Source organism: Rattus norvegicus, chromosome 2, assembly GCF_036323735.1.
Source record: "Rattus norvegicus strain BN/NHsdMcwi chromosome 2, GRCr8, whole genome shotgun sequence".
NCBI lineage: Eukaryota > Metazoa > Chordata > Mammalia > Rodentia > Muridae > Rattus > Rattus norvegicus.
In genome coordinates this window covers 61,718,084-61,734,681 of record NC_086020.1, presented here as the reverse complement: position 1 = coordinate 61,734,681, position 16,598 = coordinate 61,718,084, and the positions used below count along the sequence as shown (strand labels likewise).

Below are 16,598 nucleotides of genomic sequence, written 5' to 3'. Positions count from 1 at the left end.
GAGACAAAGCTCTCAAGTTGGGGAGATGTATAGCATCAATGCTGAGAGGGCTGCGTACCTAGCCTAAGACAGTATACTGTGGTACTTCTGTACACACGCTTTGAACTCCTGCCTGAAGGCAAGGCCCTTTGAATTATAGAAATGGGAATGAGATCACAAAGGATTTCCCATATCCTCCAGTGCACTGCTCTTCTGACAGTGTCTTTAGATCGTGGGTTCTTAAAAATAGAAGGAAGGGGAATGTTTGCTACAGGCTACATCTGGCCACTTACTGAGACATTTTGGAATACACTGCAGGAGAGAGAACCATTGCTAATATCTAGTGGAGACAGGTCAGGAATGTTGGTCACCTGACTCAGAATGTCAACGTTTCCACAGTCTGGAAATTGTACTTCAGACTAAAATGACTTCACAGATGCACAACACACACCGAGGAGCCCAGAGGCCCAAATTCATGACTTCATACTTTCGCTTTGACAGCTAGCTAGGTGAATCTCTCAGCCTATACCACAACTTCCAAAGAGCAGAACACTAGTCAGTACTTCTGAGTTCTATCTAATCCCCTTGGCTCCATTTCTTTAGTGTCCAGAAGTCAGTGAGAATGTCTTCTTGGTAATCTTAGTAGCCCCTTTGCTCAGTGTCGGCCTCCTGAAGTGCTACTGGGCACCGAGGTTCTCAATGCCTCCTGGACTCTAGAGATGACTACTACTTCTGCATTCGCCTTCCTCCATTCTCAGTGGCAATGGGCACAGCCTCTCCTTTCCCCTTACATTCAGCCTCTTTCTTGGCTTCCATGACACACACTCTGAATTGTCTCCCACTCTTTATTCCTCCTGTTACTCTCATATCTGGGTCTGCTGTCTTCTTCGATTATTTTATTCTGAAGCTCCCACCAGACAGTGTCAAACCCGAGACTTATTGTCAAACCATGTGCTTACTGACTCCAAGAGCTTTATCTAGATCTAGATTTCAGAGTTGCAAACCCACACATCCAACTACACTCCAGTTTCTCCTTGGTAGTCCTATAGGCCTTTGCAAGGCTATATGTCCGATCTGAGTTTGCCATTTTTCTATCACTTCATCTCCCAACCAACGCAGACGCAAAGCAGAATCTCAGCTGTCTGTGTTTCCTGCTGGCTTGTCCCCCTTGCGTGCTGTCCACCAAGGTAGTCAGCTTTCAGAGTATCTATGTAAATTTCATCTTGCTCTTCTCCATCACAGGTCAAACTACAACCACCTAGGTCATGCAAAGTGATTTAGCCTCTTAATGGGCTAAATGTCCCTCTGTATTGCCACAGGTTTCCTTGTTTTTTTTCAATAACTCTTGAAATACAATAAAAAAGAAAAGAGAAAAATTGTCAGAGGAAGAAAAAGCTCATTTTTAGAAATGAGAGCGTGAGCTTGAAGACGAGGCTGTAAAGCCAGGATACAAGGAGAAGCATGGGCAGGGAAGCCTCTTCAGATTAAAACTGATCAAAGGCCGGTTGGTTTGATTTTTTACTGAAGCTCTGGCGACCTCTCTTGGTAGAATCGAGAAATGCAGCATCTGCTGCGAAGTGCCCTTTTAAAAATCCATTTTGGAATTGAGACTGTTTAAGGCTGCTGAGTACCTCTTTCTTTTTTATATTGTTTCTTTGCCTGATTACATGTCCTTATCTCTCCAGCTCCATCTGATGGTATATCCCTAATTATTGTTAGTAAGGTCAAGTATTATCCCAAAAGTGAGGACAATTACTGCGTGCTTAGCACACTTGGGTTTCATTTTAGTTCTTCAGGCAAGAAAGCACTCCAAATTCCTTAAATCCTTCTTTAAAAAGTAGTTTACATCAGAGCAACTAACCTGGCATTTAAATAAACTACAAAGCTGAGAAGTAACCCCCACCCCAGCTTCAGTCCTTAAAATATACCCAATTCCAGGTAAACTTCAACTTGGAATTCTGCCAATCTGACACCAGGTTCAGCGAATTAAATGGGAGATGGGGCTTACTTTTTGAGTATTATGGAAAGATTGGCTGTTATTTGATTTAAAGAAGAAAGGGTGTCATTGTTGTGTAAGTCGGATGGTTTCACTAGGTAAAGTGAGAAGGAGAAAGGAGGAAAAAAATGGGCCATAATAACAATAAGAAAGGAAGAGAGCAGACTCACTCCAGCCACACGAGAAAACAAAAGACTAAGACCGCTCCTTCTGCAACTTGAAAGAAGAAAGGGGAGTGAGTTGCCAGTGGACTCTACCTCCCCTGGGTGGAGCGCGGGGTTCAGCACCTCGGAAAGCACCCCCTTCAGGCACGGGGATTACGCAAGCTCTTTTGGGGCTCTCAGCAGAGACTCTCGTGGGTGCCAATGTTAACTCATATAACTCTAGTAAATCACTGGAGGGTTGACAATATCGGGCAAACAGAAAACACCAACGGAGCTCCAGGAAGTGATGGCGTGAATCAACCCTCAGGCAGTCAGAGCGAGATGCAGAAGTCCAGGATCTGTTTTCCTCTAAAAGGAGGGAAAGTCCTCCCTCCGGGCAACCGCAGAAGCCACCAAAGGCATTGGGAAGAGAAGCGACCGGTGAACTGTGTCTCTGAGCTGAGGACTGCGTCTAAGTGACAACGGGGAAGCGGAGGGGTAAGACTGATAGTGGATAGCTGGAAAGTCAGTCCTCACCAGTAGGAACCTTGATCCCCAGCCACTTCCTCCCTCTACTCTAAATCCGTCAAAACGGATGCTGAGTGCCGACAACCCCTGAGCCCGGGGCGGTTGGTGCGGCTCAGCGTCCAGTTTCCAGGAGCGGTCTTCAGCCTTCTTAGAAAGCTCGGGCACCTGCTCTGCGCGCCAGCCTGGGTACCACACCCGGAGCAAGCGCTGACTCTCGGGCTTGCAGAACATGCCCAAAGCGCACCTGAGCATGCAAGTGGCTTCTGCAACCACCGCAGCCCCCATGAGTAAGGCAGCTGCGGGTGATGAGCTCTCCGGATTCTTCGGCCTGATCCCAGACTTGCTGGAGGTTGCCAACAGGAGCAGCAATGCGTCGCTGCAGCTTCAGGACTTGTGGTGGGAGCTGGGGCTGGAGTTGCCCGACGGTGCGGCGCCTGGGCATCCCCCGGGCAGCGGTGGGGCAGAGAGCGCGGACACAGAGGCCAGGGTACGGATCCTCATCAGCGCCGTTTACTGGGTGGTTTGTGCCCTGGGACTGGCTGGCAACCTGCTGGTTCTCTACCTGATGAAGAGCAAACAGGGCTGGCGCAAATCCTCCATTAACCTCTTTGTCACTAACCTGGCGCTGACTGACTTTCAGTTTGTGCTCACTCTGCCCTTCTGGGCGGTGGAGAACGCACTAGATTTCAAGTGGCCCTTTGGCAAGGCCATGTGTAAGATCGTATCTATGGTGACATCCATGAACATGTATGCCAGCGTCTTCTTTCTCACTGCTATGAGTGTGGCGCGCTACCACTCGGTGGCCTCAGCTCTCAAGAGCCATCGGACCCGCGGGCATGGCCGTGGCGACTGCTGCGGCCAGAGCTTGGGGGAGAGCTGCTGTTTCTCAGCCAAGGTGCTGTGTGGATTGATCTGGGCTTCTGCCGCGATAGCTTCGCTGCCCAATGTCATTTTTTCTACCACCATCAATGTGTTGGGCGAGGAGCTGTGCCTCATGCACTTTCCGGACAAGCTCCTGGGTTGGGACCGGCAGTTCTGGCTGGGTTTGTACCACCTGCAGAAGGTGCTGCTGGGCTTCCTGCTGCCGCTGAGCATCATCAGTTTGTGTTACCTGTTGCTCGTGCGCTTCATCTCCGACCGCCGCGTAGTGGGGACAACGGATGGAGCAACAGCGCCTGGGGGGAGCCTGAGTACAGCCGGCGCTCGGAGACGCTCCAAGGTCACCAAGTCGGTGACCATCGTAGTCCTTTCCTTCTTCTTATGTTGGCTGCCCAACCAAGCGCTCACCACCTGGAGCATCCTCATCAAGTTCAATGTAGTGCCCTTCAGTCAGGAGTACTTTCAGTGCCAAGTGTACGCGTTCCCAGTCAGCGTGTGCCTGGCACACTCCAACAGCTGCCTCAACCCCATCCTCTACTGCTTAGTGCGCCGCGAGTTCCGCAAGGCGCTCAAGAACCTGCTGTGGCGTATAGCATCGCCTTCGCTCACCAGCATGCGCCCCTTCACCGCCACCACCAAGCCAGAACCTGAAGATCACGGGCTGCAGGCCCTGGCGCCACTTAATGCTACTGCAGAGCCTGACCTGATCTACTATCCACCCGGTGTGGTGGTCTACAGCGGAGGTCGCTACGACCTTCTCCCTAGCAGCTCTGCCTACTGAGACCTGCCAAGGCTCAAGAAGGTCTTTCAAGGAAACAGAGACTGGAGGGAGAACAGTTTGGGGGCTGGAAGAGCAGAGATGGAGAAAATGATTTTAAAAAAGGGTGCAGGGAAGAGCACTGTGACAGGACCAGAGGCGAAATGTGAGCAGAAATCAGGTTAAGAGAGGAATATCTGGGACCGGATAAAGCAAGCAGCCTCTCCTCCTGCTTCCCACTCTCTGCCCTCTGGTCCAAACCCCATTCCTGCCCGCGGCATGCTCGCGCTGAACACTGTGGGACAGCCGGAAGCTGGGAAAGGAACAGAGAAGCAGAAGGATTGAGTTGTGTAGGAACTGATGCCCGTAAAGCCTTTCATATGCTCTTTGACCTGGGAGAGTGTCCCAAGCAAGCATCTAACTTGTTGAAAGCATCTGGAAAAGAATGAAAGTAAAGCCTCGGTATCCTTTATCGTTCTGGACAGGGCTAATGTGTCGCGCATCTGAGCACAAATGTCACCGGGAGGCTCTAGGCAGTGACATGAGGTGCAAAAGAGAGCACTGTGATTAAAGGGTACGACCGAGGTGTAGAGACTTCTTTATGATTTGTCCCCTGAAGGAACCTGGGGACTGGATAAGCGAGAATGAAGTGTGGTGTGTCCTCTGGAAGCCTGGGTATCCACATTCTCTTGAGGGCAGTTTGGAGACTCTGGTCTATTGCTGGAGATGAACCAGCAAGCACCCTGAAAAGCTATGCTGAGAGTGTGGGCGCTTTAGCAGCTCCCCCTTAGTCTTTGCAAATGATAAGCTGGATTGGCAGATAGAGGGTTGGTTCAATGAGGTTAGGAGAGCACGAGATGCTGCCTCGCTGTTCTCTAGAAGCAGGAGATAGATCTTTCAAAGTGGGAGAGAGGATTCAAGTGAAATCTATCCTAAGGGTAAGATTTCAGTTTTCAAGGGCTTCGCCAGAATTTTATGGGTAAAGTTATTGCTCGTGTAACTAACAAAAGAAGGCGAGCGTCGGATCTTAAATAGACCTAACTAACCAAGTTCCAGGGACTTGGATGTTTTACTCATCTGAGTATGCAGGACAGCTGCAGGACTGTCTCTGCAGAATGAGGCCACTCCTTGTGACAGCTCAGCTCTAGTAACAGTCTGAGATCTTAAGATCTTCTCAGCGTCTTGTCTTGAGATTTTTCTGAGAACAGAGATCAAATAGTAACCTACCATCCATCAACCAGGTTCAATAGAGAGACTGCAGTTCTATTTGGCTTGGTCTGGGGTTAAGAGGCTGGTGAAGCAGGTACCTAGAATTGCAGTGAGGTCACTTTACTACAATAAGGAACCATTTGAGAAGCCTGGCTGCTTCTATGGCCTCCTGAACTATGGGATTTGGTTGGTAATTTTGTCAAAATCGCACTGTTAGGTGTGAGAGTTAGAGCTTGGGATGTGGGGTCTATATCCTGTCATCAAAGCCACGATTTCTGTGACAGAGTCACGAACACTCAGATACCTTCCCACAAAGAGCAAAAGATCAGAACATGTCCTGGGGCATTGTTTCAAAACAGCAACATTAGTCCTCCATTGCCCTTTGGTGTGACTGGTATTAATATTGACTAGCTGCCGGGTCAACAAAGGTTGGAATGTGAGCCCCTAATGCTCGCAGCTGGGTAGTTCTATGTCAATTTGACAAAAGCTAGATGTTATCTGAAAGGGGAAAATCTTGATTGAGAAAATACCTCCATAAAACCCAGCTCTAGGACTTTTTGATTAAATTAGTGATTGAATGACAGGAGCCCAACCTGTTGTAGGAGGGGGGTTTCCCTGTCTGGTAATCCTGGGTTCTATAGGAAAGCAGGCTGAGCAAGCCATGGGGGAGCAAGCCAGTAAGCATCACTTTTCCATGGCTTCTATATCAGCTCATACTTTCGTGTTTCTTCCCCGTTCCCATTCTGACTCCCTTCAGTGATGGACTACATTACAGAAGTGCAAGCCAAAGAAACCCTTTCTTCATGGACTTGCTTTTTGGTCGTAGTGTTTCGTCACAGGAACCCTAACTAAGACAAGCTCCAATATATAAGATAAATAAAAGGGTCAACATAAGAGGAAACAGACAATACTGTGTCCATGGACAGCACTGGTATTGGACTCTTCCTGGGAGATCAGTCACTTACGATTCCAATTTTGACAGGTAACACTGTTTGAAGGTAGCTCAGAATCAGTACCCTTAAGAAGGGGCACTGACATGTGTGCATCTGCTATGAGCGTTACAGAAGATGCTGGGCTGTGACCAGATCTGCCTGCACATCTGTAAAGGTAATCATTTTATCCAAATCCGAAGAGGGCTTCAAAGAACACTGCAGGGGGGACAAATAACTACGGATTCTGTTTACTCAAAGACAGAACAACAGGAGGTGGTGAGGCAGGTGAGACAGAGACAGAGACAAGTCAGAGGGATAGAGATTGCTGTAGTTTCTTACCTCACCTCAGCTCTGCCAAATGTTGCAAAAGCAACAGTGTGCATGGATATTGTTGTACCCGTCTCTTCTCATGTTAGCCTTTCCCCCACCCTGAGACAATGTTTGATTGCCTGTAATAAAGGCCTTGCCCTGTGGCTGATTACTCACGCCTATGCTTGATTTCTTTAAGGTCCAAGTCGATGGTCTTCTGCTGTGGGACATTCCCAGCTCATCCATTCTCTTTCCAAATTATTTTATTTATTTATATTCCATCTGTCTCCCTTCCCAGTGCCCCTTCCTTGAGTTCTTTGCCCCATCTCCCCTCCCCTTGGCTCCTGAGAGGGTACTCCCTCATTCACCCCCACCTCACCCCCTCCACCAGCATCCTCCTTCTCTGGGGTCATCATGTTCCTATAGGATTAGGCCCGTCCTCTCCCACAGAGGCCAAACAAGGCAGTCAGTCCTCTGCTACACATGTGCCAGGGCCAGCCCATGTACGCTTTCTGGTTGGTGGCTTAGTCTCTGGGCACTCGGAGGGGTCCAGGTTAGGTGACAGTGTTGGTCTTTCCGATGGGGTTGCCATCCCCGTCAGCTCCTTCAGGCCTTTCCCTAATCCCATAGGGGTCTCTAACCTTGGTCTAGTGGTTGGCTATCATTCTTTTATTCTATCCCAAGTCTTCAAAGGCTGAAACAGTCCTTGGAGTTATGCTTAAGAATTACGTGGAACTCTCGGGGCTACACATAAGCCTTATAGGGGTGAGTATGAGTAGGGAGAGCAAGAGAAATGGCGTGGTCTGTTTCTCTCATCATGCTGGGAGCTGACACAGGATATTGGATAACTTGCTCATCTCTGTCTCGTGCTACAGAGTTCAGAGCAGATGCTTTCCACGGCTCACATTTCTAGTCTGTCAGATTTTCAGTTCAGCACAGATCGTGATGATGGGAGGGATGGACACTAGGACAGTTTTGGTGATTTTGTATATGCCCCCTAAGAAGACAGGATGATTTTATTTGTGAATTAGCACAGTGATGGAATGCGAGGGGACCCAACTGGTGAGCAGCAAGTGAATGGTAGTCATGTGGGGAAAGAGAGGCCCAGAAGACATGAACACTGAAACAACAGCTCACTTGGATCCCAGAAGCCCTGGGAAACTAGGATCTGAAGAGAATGAGCTGGTGTGCAGAGAAGCCCGAGGTCCCCAGCACCTGGTAAGAAAGCTGTATGTCTCCTAGGCGATGAGGGAGAGCCATGAGAGTGAAGAGAAGCAGACAGGAAGTAACGTTAGCATAAGCTCCCCTTGTTGCTTTTATAAAAAGGGAAGAGGTGCAGTATGGTGAGGTGGAAGGGGGTGCCTCTGAAAGCCCATGCTGAGGCATCCCTTCCCCCTAAGGTGTCAGCCATATAGTAGAGAATAGAGTTTATTTAGAGCATGGGGGAAGGAATGGAGGGGGAGAGAGAGCAAAAGAGAGAGAGAGAGAGAGAGAGAGAGAGAGAGAGAGAGAGAGAAGAGAGGGGAGGGGAGGAGAGGAGAGGAAGAGAGTAGGGGCAGCCAAGGAACACATGGAGGGGGGTGGGGAGAGAAGGGACAGAGAGGGTAAGAGGGTGAGAGTGAGCAGGGGGACAAACAGACCCTTTTATAGCCAGTCAGGCACACCTGGCTGTTGCCAGGTAACTGTAGGGTAGGTCCTAGAAGGAATGCTAACACCCCTACCCTCCACCTACTGTCCACAATTTCTGTGCATGCAATAAAACTGGCCAGAGACACAAGACTGTTCCAGGTCTCTGCTTTGTTCAGCTATGGCTACAGAGCAGCAGAGGAGAGCAAACTCTTCGAATACAAGGGAGACCTTTGGAAGAACTGCAGCAACGAGGTAGATTTCCAGACAGTAGCAGGGAAGGAGAAAATGCATGCGTGTAAGACAACAGAAACCCAGCAGCTATTAGAGAACTCAGAGAGACAGGGAGAGGCACAGAAGCACGACACATGGTGACAAAAGGATCCAGGGCTGGTGGTCTTCAGTGCTGCCCTGTGGGGCCAGGGAGTCCTGTGTCCCCTACCTTTGCCTCACCAGAGGATGTCACATAGCTGGTAGCCAAGTTAAACTTTCTTTTCCCTTAAAAGGTAATGTCCAGTACTAGCTGGAGTTCATCTCTATGCAAATGAGGTATTCCCCTCTTCCCTACCCCACATCTTGGTTCTGGCCAATGCTATATGCTCACCCCAATAGCCCCCAAAGTTTAAATAGCCTTTGTTCTTTCCTCCTCCCAATTAAAAAAGCTGTCTCACTGAAGTCTGTCTCCTGAGAGTATGTTCTACCAGTACTGGACACTTGACACTTAAGGATTCCATCCCCCCAACGTTTCCTGCCATCTTCTGCATCTCCTCTCAGGACCCACCCACCAGTGGTCACACCATCACTTGCCAGTGGGGACAACACTGCCTTCATACATAGGCAGTCGGTGTCCACGGCTTGCCCTTCATCACTAGAGGACTATGGTCAGCTCCTAGCCCACTAGTCAGGCCTCACCCTGTATGAAATGAAATGTCCTCAGTCCATGCTCTAGACCCTGAAACTCCCCCATGGAAACATTCCTCGAGTCTTTGAAACGCCTTCTTGGGTGTCTACTGAGTTCATCTTCCAGAGGCAAAGCACACCACTCAGTCTATGTGCCCTTGGGTGTGAGGGGAGGCCGAGATGGGAAGCTGTTGCAGTGGCTAAGGTGGGTGAAGGAGTATAGGTGGCCCCTGGCGCACTAACACTGCAAGTGTTAGCATGTGCGAGGACTGTTACACAGAGATAGAAAGAGCAATAGAGACTCAGCTTTGGGCCATAACATTCATCCCGTGGCTCTGATCTCTGAAAGCCTTGGGTGTGATCCTGTGCCCTCTACACACATGACAAATGAGTAAAGGAGGACACAGAGCCCTCTGAAGGACAACCTGAGCACACCTCCCTTTCTCCAGAGTGCTATCCCAACCTGACCTGACTGCACATTTATCCAGTAGTCCCCAGGCAAACAAAAGCTATATCCCACCTCCCAAATAACCGCTCTGAGAGAGGCAGCTCATTGCCTTTCTCCCATTCCCTTCCACCAGGAAAAGACTTGGTCATTGGCCAGGAGCAATGGCTCAATCAGACTCCAGGATGAGAGAGGAAACATGTAGCTTTACCTGTCACATCTGAAGGCACATGGACAAATGTCCTTTCTGAGAGCCTCAGGCACATCTGGAGTCGTACAGATGGCCCTTAACAAAGGCTGCAGAAAACCTAAGGAGAGGGGCTAGTGATGCCAGCAGTGATCATGGCGTTCATTGAGCACTGGGCATGTAGGCCACCTGCCTGCCTGTGCTTGCTCTCCACAGGAAGCAGTAGAGCCAAAGTCCTGGATTGAAAGCCCAGCTCTGCCACTTACGACTTGGGTGGCTTCGGTGAAGTATCTAATGGCTCTTTGCTTTGGTTTCCTCGTCTAAAAGTGAAGATCAGCTGTAGTATTCACTGTCAAAATGGCTGTACCAACAAAGATTAAGGAAAGACCAACCAGAGACTGCCCCACCTGAGGATCCAGCCCATCTACATCCACCAAACCCAGAACAATATTGCTGATGCCAAGAAGTGCAAGCTGGCAGGAGCCTGATATAGCTGTCTCCTGAGAGGCTCTGACAGAGCATGACAAATACAGAGGCGGATGCTCGCAGCCAACCATTGGACTGAGAACAGTGTCCCCATTGGAGGAGTTAAAAAAAGGACTGAAGGAGCCGAAGGGGTTTGCAACCCCATAAGAACAACAATACCAACCAACCAGAGCCCCCAGGGACTAAACCACCATCCAAAGAGTACACATGGGCAGACCCATGGCTCCAGCCACATATATAGCAGAGGATGGCCTTGTTGGGCATCAATGGGAGAAGAAGCCCTTAGTCCTGACAAGGCTTGATGCCCCAGTGTACAAGAATGTCAGGGTGAGGAGATAGGAAGGATTGGGTGGGTGCATGGGTGGGGGAACAACCTCATAGAAGCAAGGGGACAGAGAATGAGATGGGGGGCTATGGATGGGAAACCCAGAAAGGAGATAACATTTGAAATGTAAATTTTAAAAAAATGCAAGGAAAAAAAGACTTTTCAGTAAAGAGAAGCATTTCACGAGCAATGTGTCCTCAGGGTCGCAATGTTCTGAGAATGGAATTCCTCATACCGATGCACACATAAACATGTATGGTTCAGGCTGTTAAATACTTCACCCTGAGTACCAAAAGGGGGTTCAAAATTTGCCAGGTTCTAAAGCTTGTAGATGGTTTCCCTACTAAGTGGTCTCTCAGCATGGTCTCAATACAATCTCTTCAGGCTAGTGAAAATTCCCCACATGGGAGCCCATGAAGGTTTTAAGCTAAAGCAAATTTTTAAATGTGCTTTATTGAGGGTGAGATAGAATATCACAGGAAAGACCCAGGAACTGCTTCTTGAAAGTGCCAGTTTCAGAGGATGAAGGGAAGGTACAGACCCAAGAAAAATGTGCTTACTGCATCAATGAAATGGATGAACATGTTTGAATCGCAGAGCTTGCAGAATGAGACATCCAACTCAGGTTTGTCGAGAATGTCATACATTAATGGGAATTAATTATGAGCCAATTAACTTTGTATAAATCAGCACGATAAAAAAAACTCAGCAATATTTTAAGTACTTCTGAATTTGGTGAAATACGTGATTTCCCTATGGTGTATAAATTGTTCTTTTATAATTACATTAGAAGCATCGCAGGTAGGATGCATTTGTTCCTCAGAGGCTATGAAGGCTTGAAATCCTCTTGAGAAGCCGAACTTGACTCTCCCATTGAGGGACAGTAAGGATGTGATGCAGGGGGCAGGCAATCCCACCACACATGCAAGCTGCAGTGCCAGCATGGGCATACAGTCCCCATTGCCGAAGAGTCCGAGAAAAGAGCGATTTCTTGCTGTGGGCTTCTTTTGTCTGAGGTTTGAGGTGATGTTTATGAATCTAATCTACATATCTTACAAAGAGAGCCACAAAGCAACAGCCTATCAGTGCCACTGCAGAGGCTGTGATCACCACGACGACGACACTCCCAGCCATGTTGACCAGGAAACCCAGGCCACCTCCAACCAATATCTGAGCCAGCTGCACCATGCAGGTGAGAGCAGCGCAGTCCACACCTTTGCCTCGCCCGTGGTTGTCAGGGCCTCCTGGGACTTCCTGCTGCTTCTACAAGGGAAGCACAGAAACAAGCATTCGTCTACAAGGTACTTGCACACAGGGTCAAGAGTCCGAAGGTAAATACTTCTGGGCTTCATAGGACCTTGGCCGTAACTACTTGACTCCACTCTCACACCTCAAGAAAGCTTTCGTGCAGGAACACACTGCATTCACACGCAGCCTTAAGCACACTGCTGTTAGGTTTCCTGTTATTTTCAGGCATCTCAAAACAGCATCCTTCTTTAAACTTTTTTTCAACCTTTTGCAAACCTAAAAGGGGTTCTTATCTTATAAACTGTTGAGAAGCAAGCAGCAGGCTGCCTTTGACCAGCAGGCCACGGGTTGCTACTTTCTAATTGAGGGTCTCAGGGAACTCCATTGATGCTGCTTTCCTTATGTGCAAGGAAGGCTTTTCCTTCACCTTTGATGAATACATGGATTAAACATTCATATAGTCAGAATTCTCTTTGTAAGAAGTAAATAAATGCAATGTTGCAGAAACTCAAAGAAGCATCAGTTCGAATCCTTTTTCCTTCCCTGGTGTTAAAAAGTCAAACCTTTTCAAAAGGATACTAAAGTCCTTTTAAACATAGGAGAAGCAAAAGTTTAACCCCTTCATAGCAGTGTGGTTATTCTGTTCCTATGCTAACACTTGATAGATATTTAATATCTGGCCCCAGTTGGTTCGAGTTGCCATTTGGTGTCTCTTACGTGCTAGGTGTTGTTGGCAAGGTAGCTTTGTAGTTAGGACCTTATTCTGTCATTTGCACCCACCTAGGTGCAGGTATTACTGACACTGTCCCCAGGACAACAATAACACTGGCTGTCATGTTTGAATTCCTGTGAGCTCTTAAGTAGGCACTCTGCTCAGCACAGTTTATATCCCTTCATGTTTCCTTTCCCACTGGCCTTGTGTAGTGAGTGTTGTCATTTTCCCCTGACCGAGAAGGATGGCTGCCATCTGGATGACCATCCCTTCTGCTCCTAATCAAAGAAGCATCGTGGGGAAAGAGGAATATTGTCTTTTCATTAAAAGTGGGAAAATAGGAAAACACACTGTTCTGGCTGGTTCTGTGTGTCAACTTGACCAAACTGGAGCTGTCACAGAGAAAGGATCCTCCCTGGAGGAAATGCCTCTATGAGATCCAGTTGTAAGGCATTTTCTCAACTAGTGATCATGGGTGGGAGGACCCAGCCCATTGTGGGAGGTACCATCCCTGGGCTGGTGGTCTTGGGTTCTATAAGAGAGCAAGCTGAGCAAGCCAGGGGAAGCAAGTCAGTAAGTAACATCCCTCCATGGCCTCTGCATCAGCTCCTGCTTCCTCCCTGTGTGAGTTTCAATCCTGACTTCCTTTGGTGATGAACAGCAATGTGGAAGTGTAAGCTGAATAAACCCTTTCCTCCCCAACTTGCTTCTTGGTCATGATGTTTGGTGCAGGAACAGAAACCCTGACTAAACACTCATGTTTGTTTGATTTTCATTTTAAAACATTGAAAAGATAAAATTTAAAAATCTAGCAAGATAACATAGCCTGCTTAGGGTGGGGGTGTGGACAGAACAAATATAGAGGGAGCTAGTTCACGAGAATACTTCTATATATTGTTATTAAAGAATCTCATGAGACTAGAACCTCTTGCGAAAGTGAACTCAGTTTAAGTGCTACATAATGACTAAATAACATGGTTCACATCATGCAGCTTCAAGGAGGCCGGGAGGCAGAATTTCAGGATAGTTTTCTTGAAGTGCAAACATTGTCTGGGTTTTGGTTTTTGGTTTGGGGTTTTTGTTGTTAGTATTGTTGTTGTTTCTGTGTCAGATCCAAAGAAAATGCCAAATTCTGGGATTAGGCAAAAGCCAGCATTCCTCAGGAACTTGAAAAACTAGTTCTCCTCTACCAAAGGAGCCTTTCTCTTACCACTGTCAGAAGGAACAACAGGCTATCTATGGCGTCCATTAGCATACCAAAGTGATGCTGACCACCAAGCTCCCTGAGTACCACAAATACCCATCACACATCACAGAGAACAGGCTTTTCTTCTCACCTCTTCCCCTGCCCTAAACTCCTCCAGCTTCCCCCCTCCCTCCCCTCAGGTCCTCCCTCTCCATAGAACCCTGCCATCTTGACCAGGCTCACTCCTTTACTTGCTCCCTCCTCTCTCTCTCTCTCTCTCTCTCTCTCTCTCTCTCTCTCTCTCACTGCCTACTACTTTCTCTCTCTGCTCTGGATGCTTCCAGATGCCTCTGGCTGTGCTCCCTCTTATTTGTACAATAAAAACCTCCCCCTTAACCACTGGTCATATCAGTTTATACATCTTGATGCCAGTAACTCTTTCCAAAAGGAGGCTTTTCTGGTGACTGGTTTTTTTGTTTTTGTTTTTGTTTTCCAACAGCAGCCCCTCCCCGTGATGCACTGCAACTTTTACTAAAGGATAAGGATAGTTGTCTTGTGTACTTATGAATAAGGACTTGGAGGGTCTGGACTCCCGCTGCAGCTCTGCCTTCTTGCAAGTACCAGATTGAACGATGCAAACAAACGCTGAAATTAAATCACACTGACATGTGCTTGGGGTCACACTGACTTTGACTCGGTGTTTTATGGTTTCTGGCTGATATGGATTGAACTCATGGCTCTCACTTAGATTTTTCATCATTGCTCCATTTAAGGGAGCAAAAGTCAGCTTGCATAGAGCAACTGTTGTACGTTTATAATCAGAAGAGGCAACCATCCTAGAGCAAAACTACCCACACTTCTCATTGTCAGGTCCAAGGGAAATTCTAGCTCCCCAAACTCCTAAAGGCTGGCCATACACATGTCCAGAAATGGCAGTCTAGTCCCAGCTCAGGCCTGAGTACAGAAGAATTTCTGATGGTTAGATAAAAGCCAGCATTCCTTGTGCACTTGTGAAATGAGTTTATCCTCTGCCAAAAGGAGTCGTTTCCCTTTTTTCTGGAATAAAGGACATATGGCTCTCCATTAACATACACCTGTGGTTACATATTGGAGCCCATGCTGTCCTCTAGGCTCCTACCATCATTATTCATAAGTACATATCATATATATATATATATATATATATATATATATATATATATGATAGGATGACTCTTTTCAGTGGTTTCTTTACTGTACTCCTCAAATACATTCATTAGGACCACGTAAGGTCCTGCCTTGTAGTTTGAGTCCCAAGTTATAGGTGGACAGCACCTCTATCCAGGAACCATGTCATGGGTCAAGTCACAGATCCCCACTGTAACCTCAAGAAATGCCACCATGCTTCTCCATACCTTAAAACAGAGATGGCATCACTGTGGCATCTAGAAACGCTGGAGTGAAGTTGAAAGCCCTGTAGGTTGGTTACAGAAGACTCTGGGCCTCTTTTCTTTGTCTCAGTCTGATCAATGACTCATTATCATCATCAATGAGCCTACTTTCTTTAACCAGATATTTGGGGGTCACTATCATTGCCCTAAAGGTGCATTGGGATTCATCAGCAAAGAGAGAAGAGCTCGACTAGGTTTATAGTCATGGCTGCATGGTTATAGTTGTTTAAACCCCCTTCTGCCAAATTCCTTCCTTCCCCGATCCTTTAGGTAAGTTCCCTTTGTCACCCACCTCTTTCTCCTCCTCACGGTGGTACTCAGCAATGAGGTTAAAAGGCACGGTGTATAATGTGCTGGACATGACCCCAAACATAGAACAGAGGACCAGGGTAGAGTACACATTTGGAAAGAGTCCTATGAATCCTGTTCCCAGGCCAAAGAGCAAGTATCCCATGAAATAAAGGCCTTTTAATCCAATATAGGAAACCATAACTTTCTGAAAGTCTGTAGAGAGAATAAAGGGGAAAAGATTACGACTGGTAGTGCCTCACAATATTTAATAACGTCAGATAATCTTTTTTTTTTGAAGATGCACTTTTCTCTTTTAGACGACTTCCTTTAATACTGAGTCAGGAACAAAACATTTCCTTATCTGTGCGTCAGAAACAGCTGGCTTTGGGGAATCAGTTTTAAATCCTTTGCATAAAAGATAGCATGAAATTGCCTTGCTGATTTTACTGTCCACAGAGGAGAAGAAGGTACGGTTGAGCAGACAGCCAAATATCAAGAGAATGTAAAAAGAAGAGGCAGAAAGGAGAACCTTGATGTTGTGACCCAGGGATGAAAGACATAGAAGAAGAGTCATGCTCATTCTGATGGGAGAGGTCTGGCCCAAGAGTACCCAAGGACACTGTATGCTTATCCTGATCCAAAATTAGGTTAGTTAAGGATATTAAAATAGCCAAGCTTCCCAGAGTGATCCAAGTCATTATTAGTTTATTAGCCCCAACATGAAGGCAGTCTGTCTGTCCAGGTAAAAAAGATTTGAGGTTCTCTGCAGACATTGCCCTGTCTTGTCAAACTTACAAAAGCTGTTTCCCACACTTTCCCACCATTGATTCTTCCACTGAGACAAGTTCCTTACTTGTTTATCATCTCAGCCCCCTTACCTAAAAAATAGGAATAAAACACAGTTCTTTATAGTGTAGGCTGTTAGTCAGAATAAGAGGTGGCAAAACATATGAAAAAAATTACCCAGACCAATATAGGTCACAGTGACGATGTCCAGTTAGTGTGGCTACTGCTATTTTACTGACTTCAG

At 47.2% G+C, this 16,598-nt stretch overlaps 2 protein-coding genes across 2 annotated transcripts in view; one reads left to right on the top strand and one right to left on the bottom strand.

The window, feature by feature from the left end:
- Positions 1 to 2,875: 2,875 nt before the first annotated feature.
- On the top strand, positions 2,876 to 4,306 carry Rxfp3 (relaxin family peptide receptor 3). Its single transcript, NM_001008310.1, is given in 1 exon segment — positions 2,876 to 4,306. A coding segment is annotated over 1 exon segment (1,431 nt).
- A 6,938-nt stretch (positions 4,307 to 11,244) lies between these two features.
- Positions 11,245 to 16,598, bottom strand: part of Slc45a2 (solute carrier family 45, member 2) — a 32,610-nt gene continuing 27,256 nt past the window's right edge. The window contains exons 6-7 of the mRNA NM_001107653.1: positions 15,570 to 15,781; positions 11,245 to 11,964 (exon numbers count right to left, since the gene is read on the bottom strand). Of these exons, the coding sequence (NP_001101123.1) occupies positions 11,740 to 11,964; positions 15,570 to 15,781 (437 nt within the window). The 3' untranslated portion in view covers positions 11,245 to 11,739. The remainder of the gene's footprint in view (positions 11,965 to 15,569; positions 15,782 to 16,598) is intronic.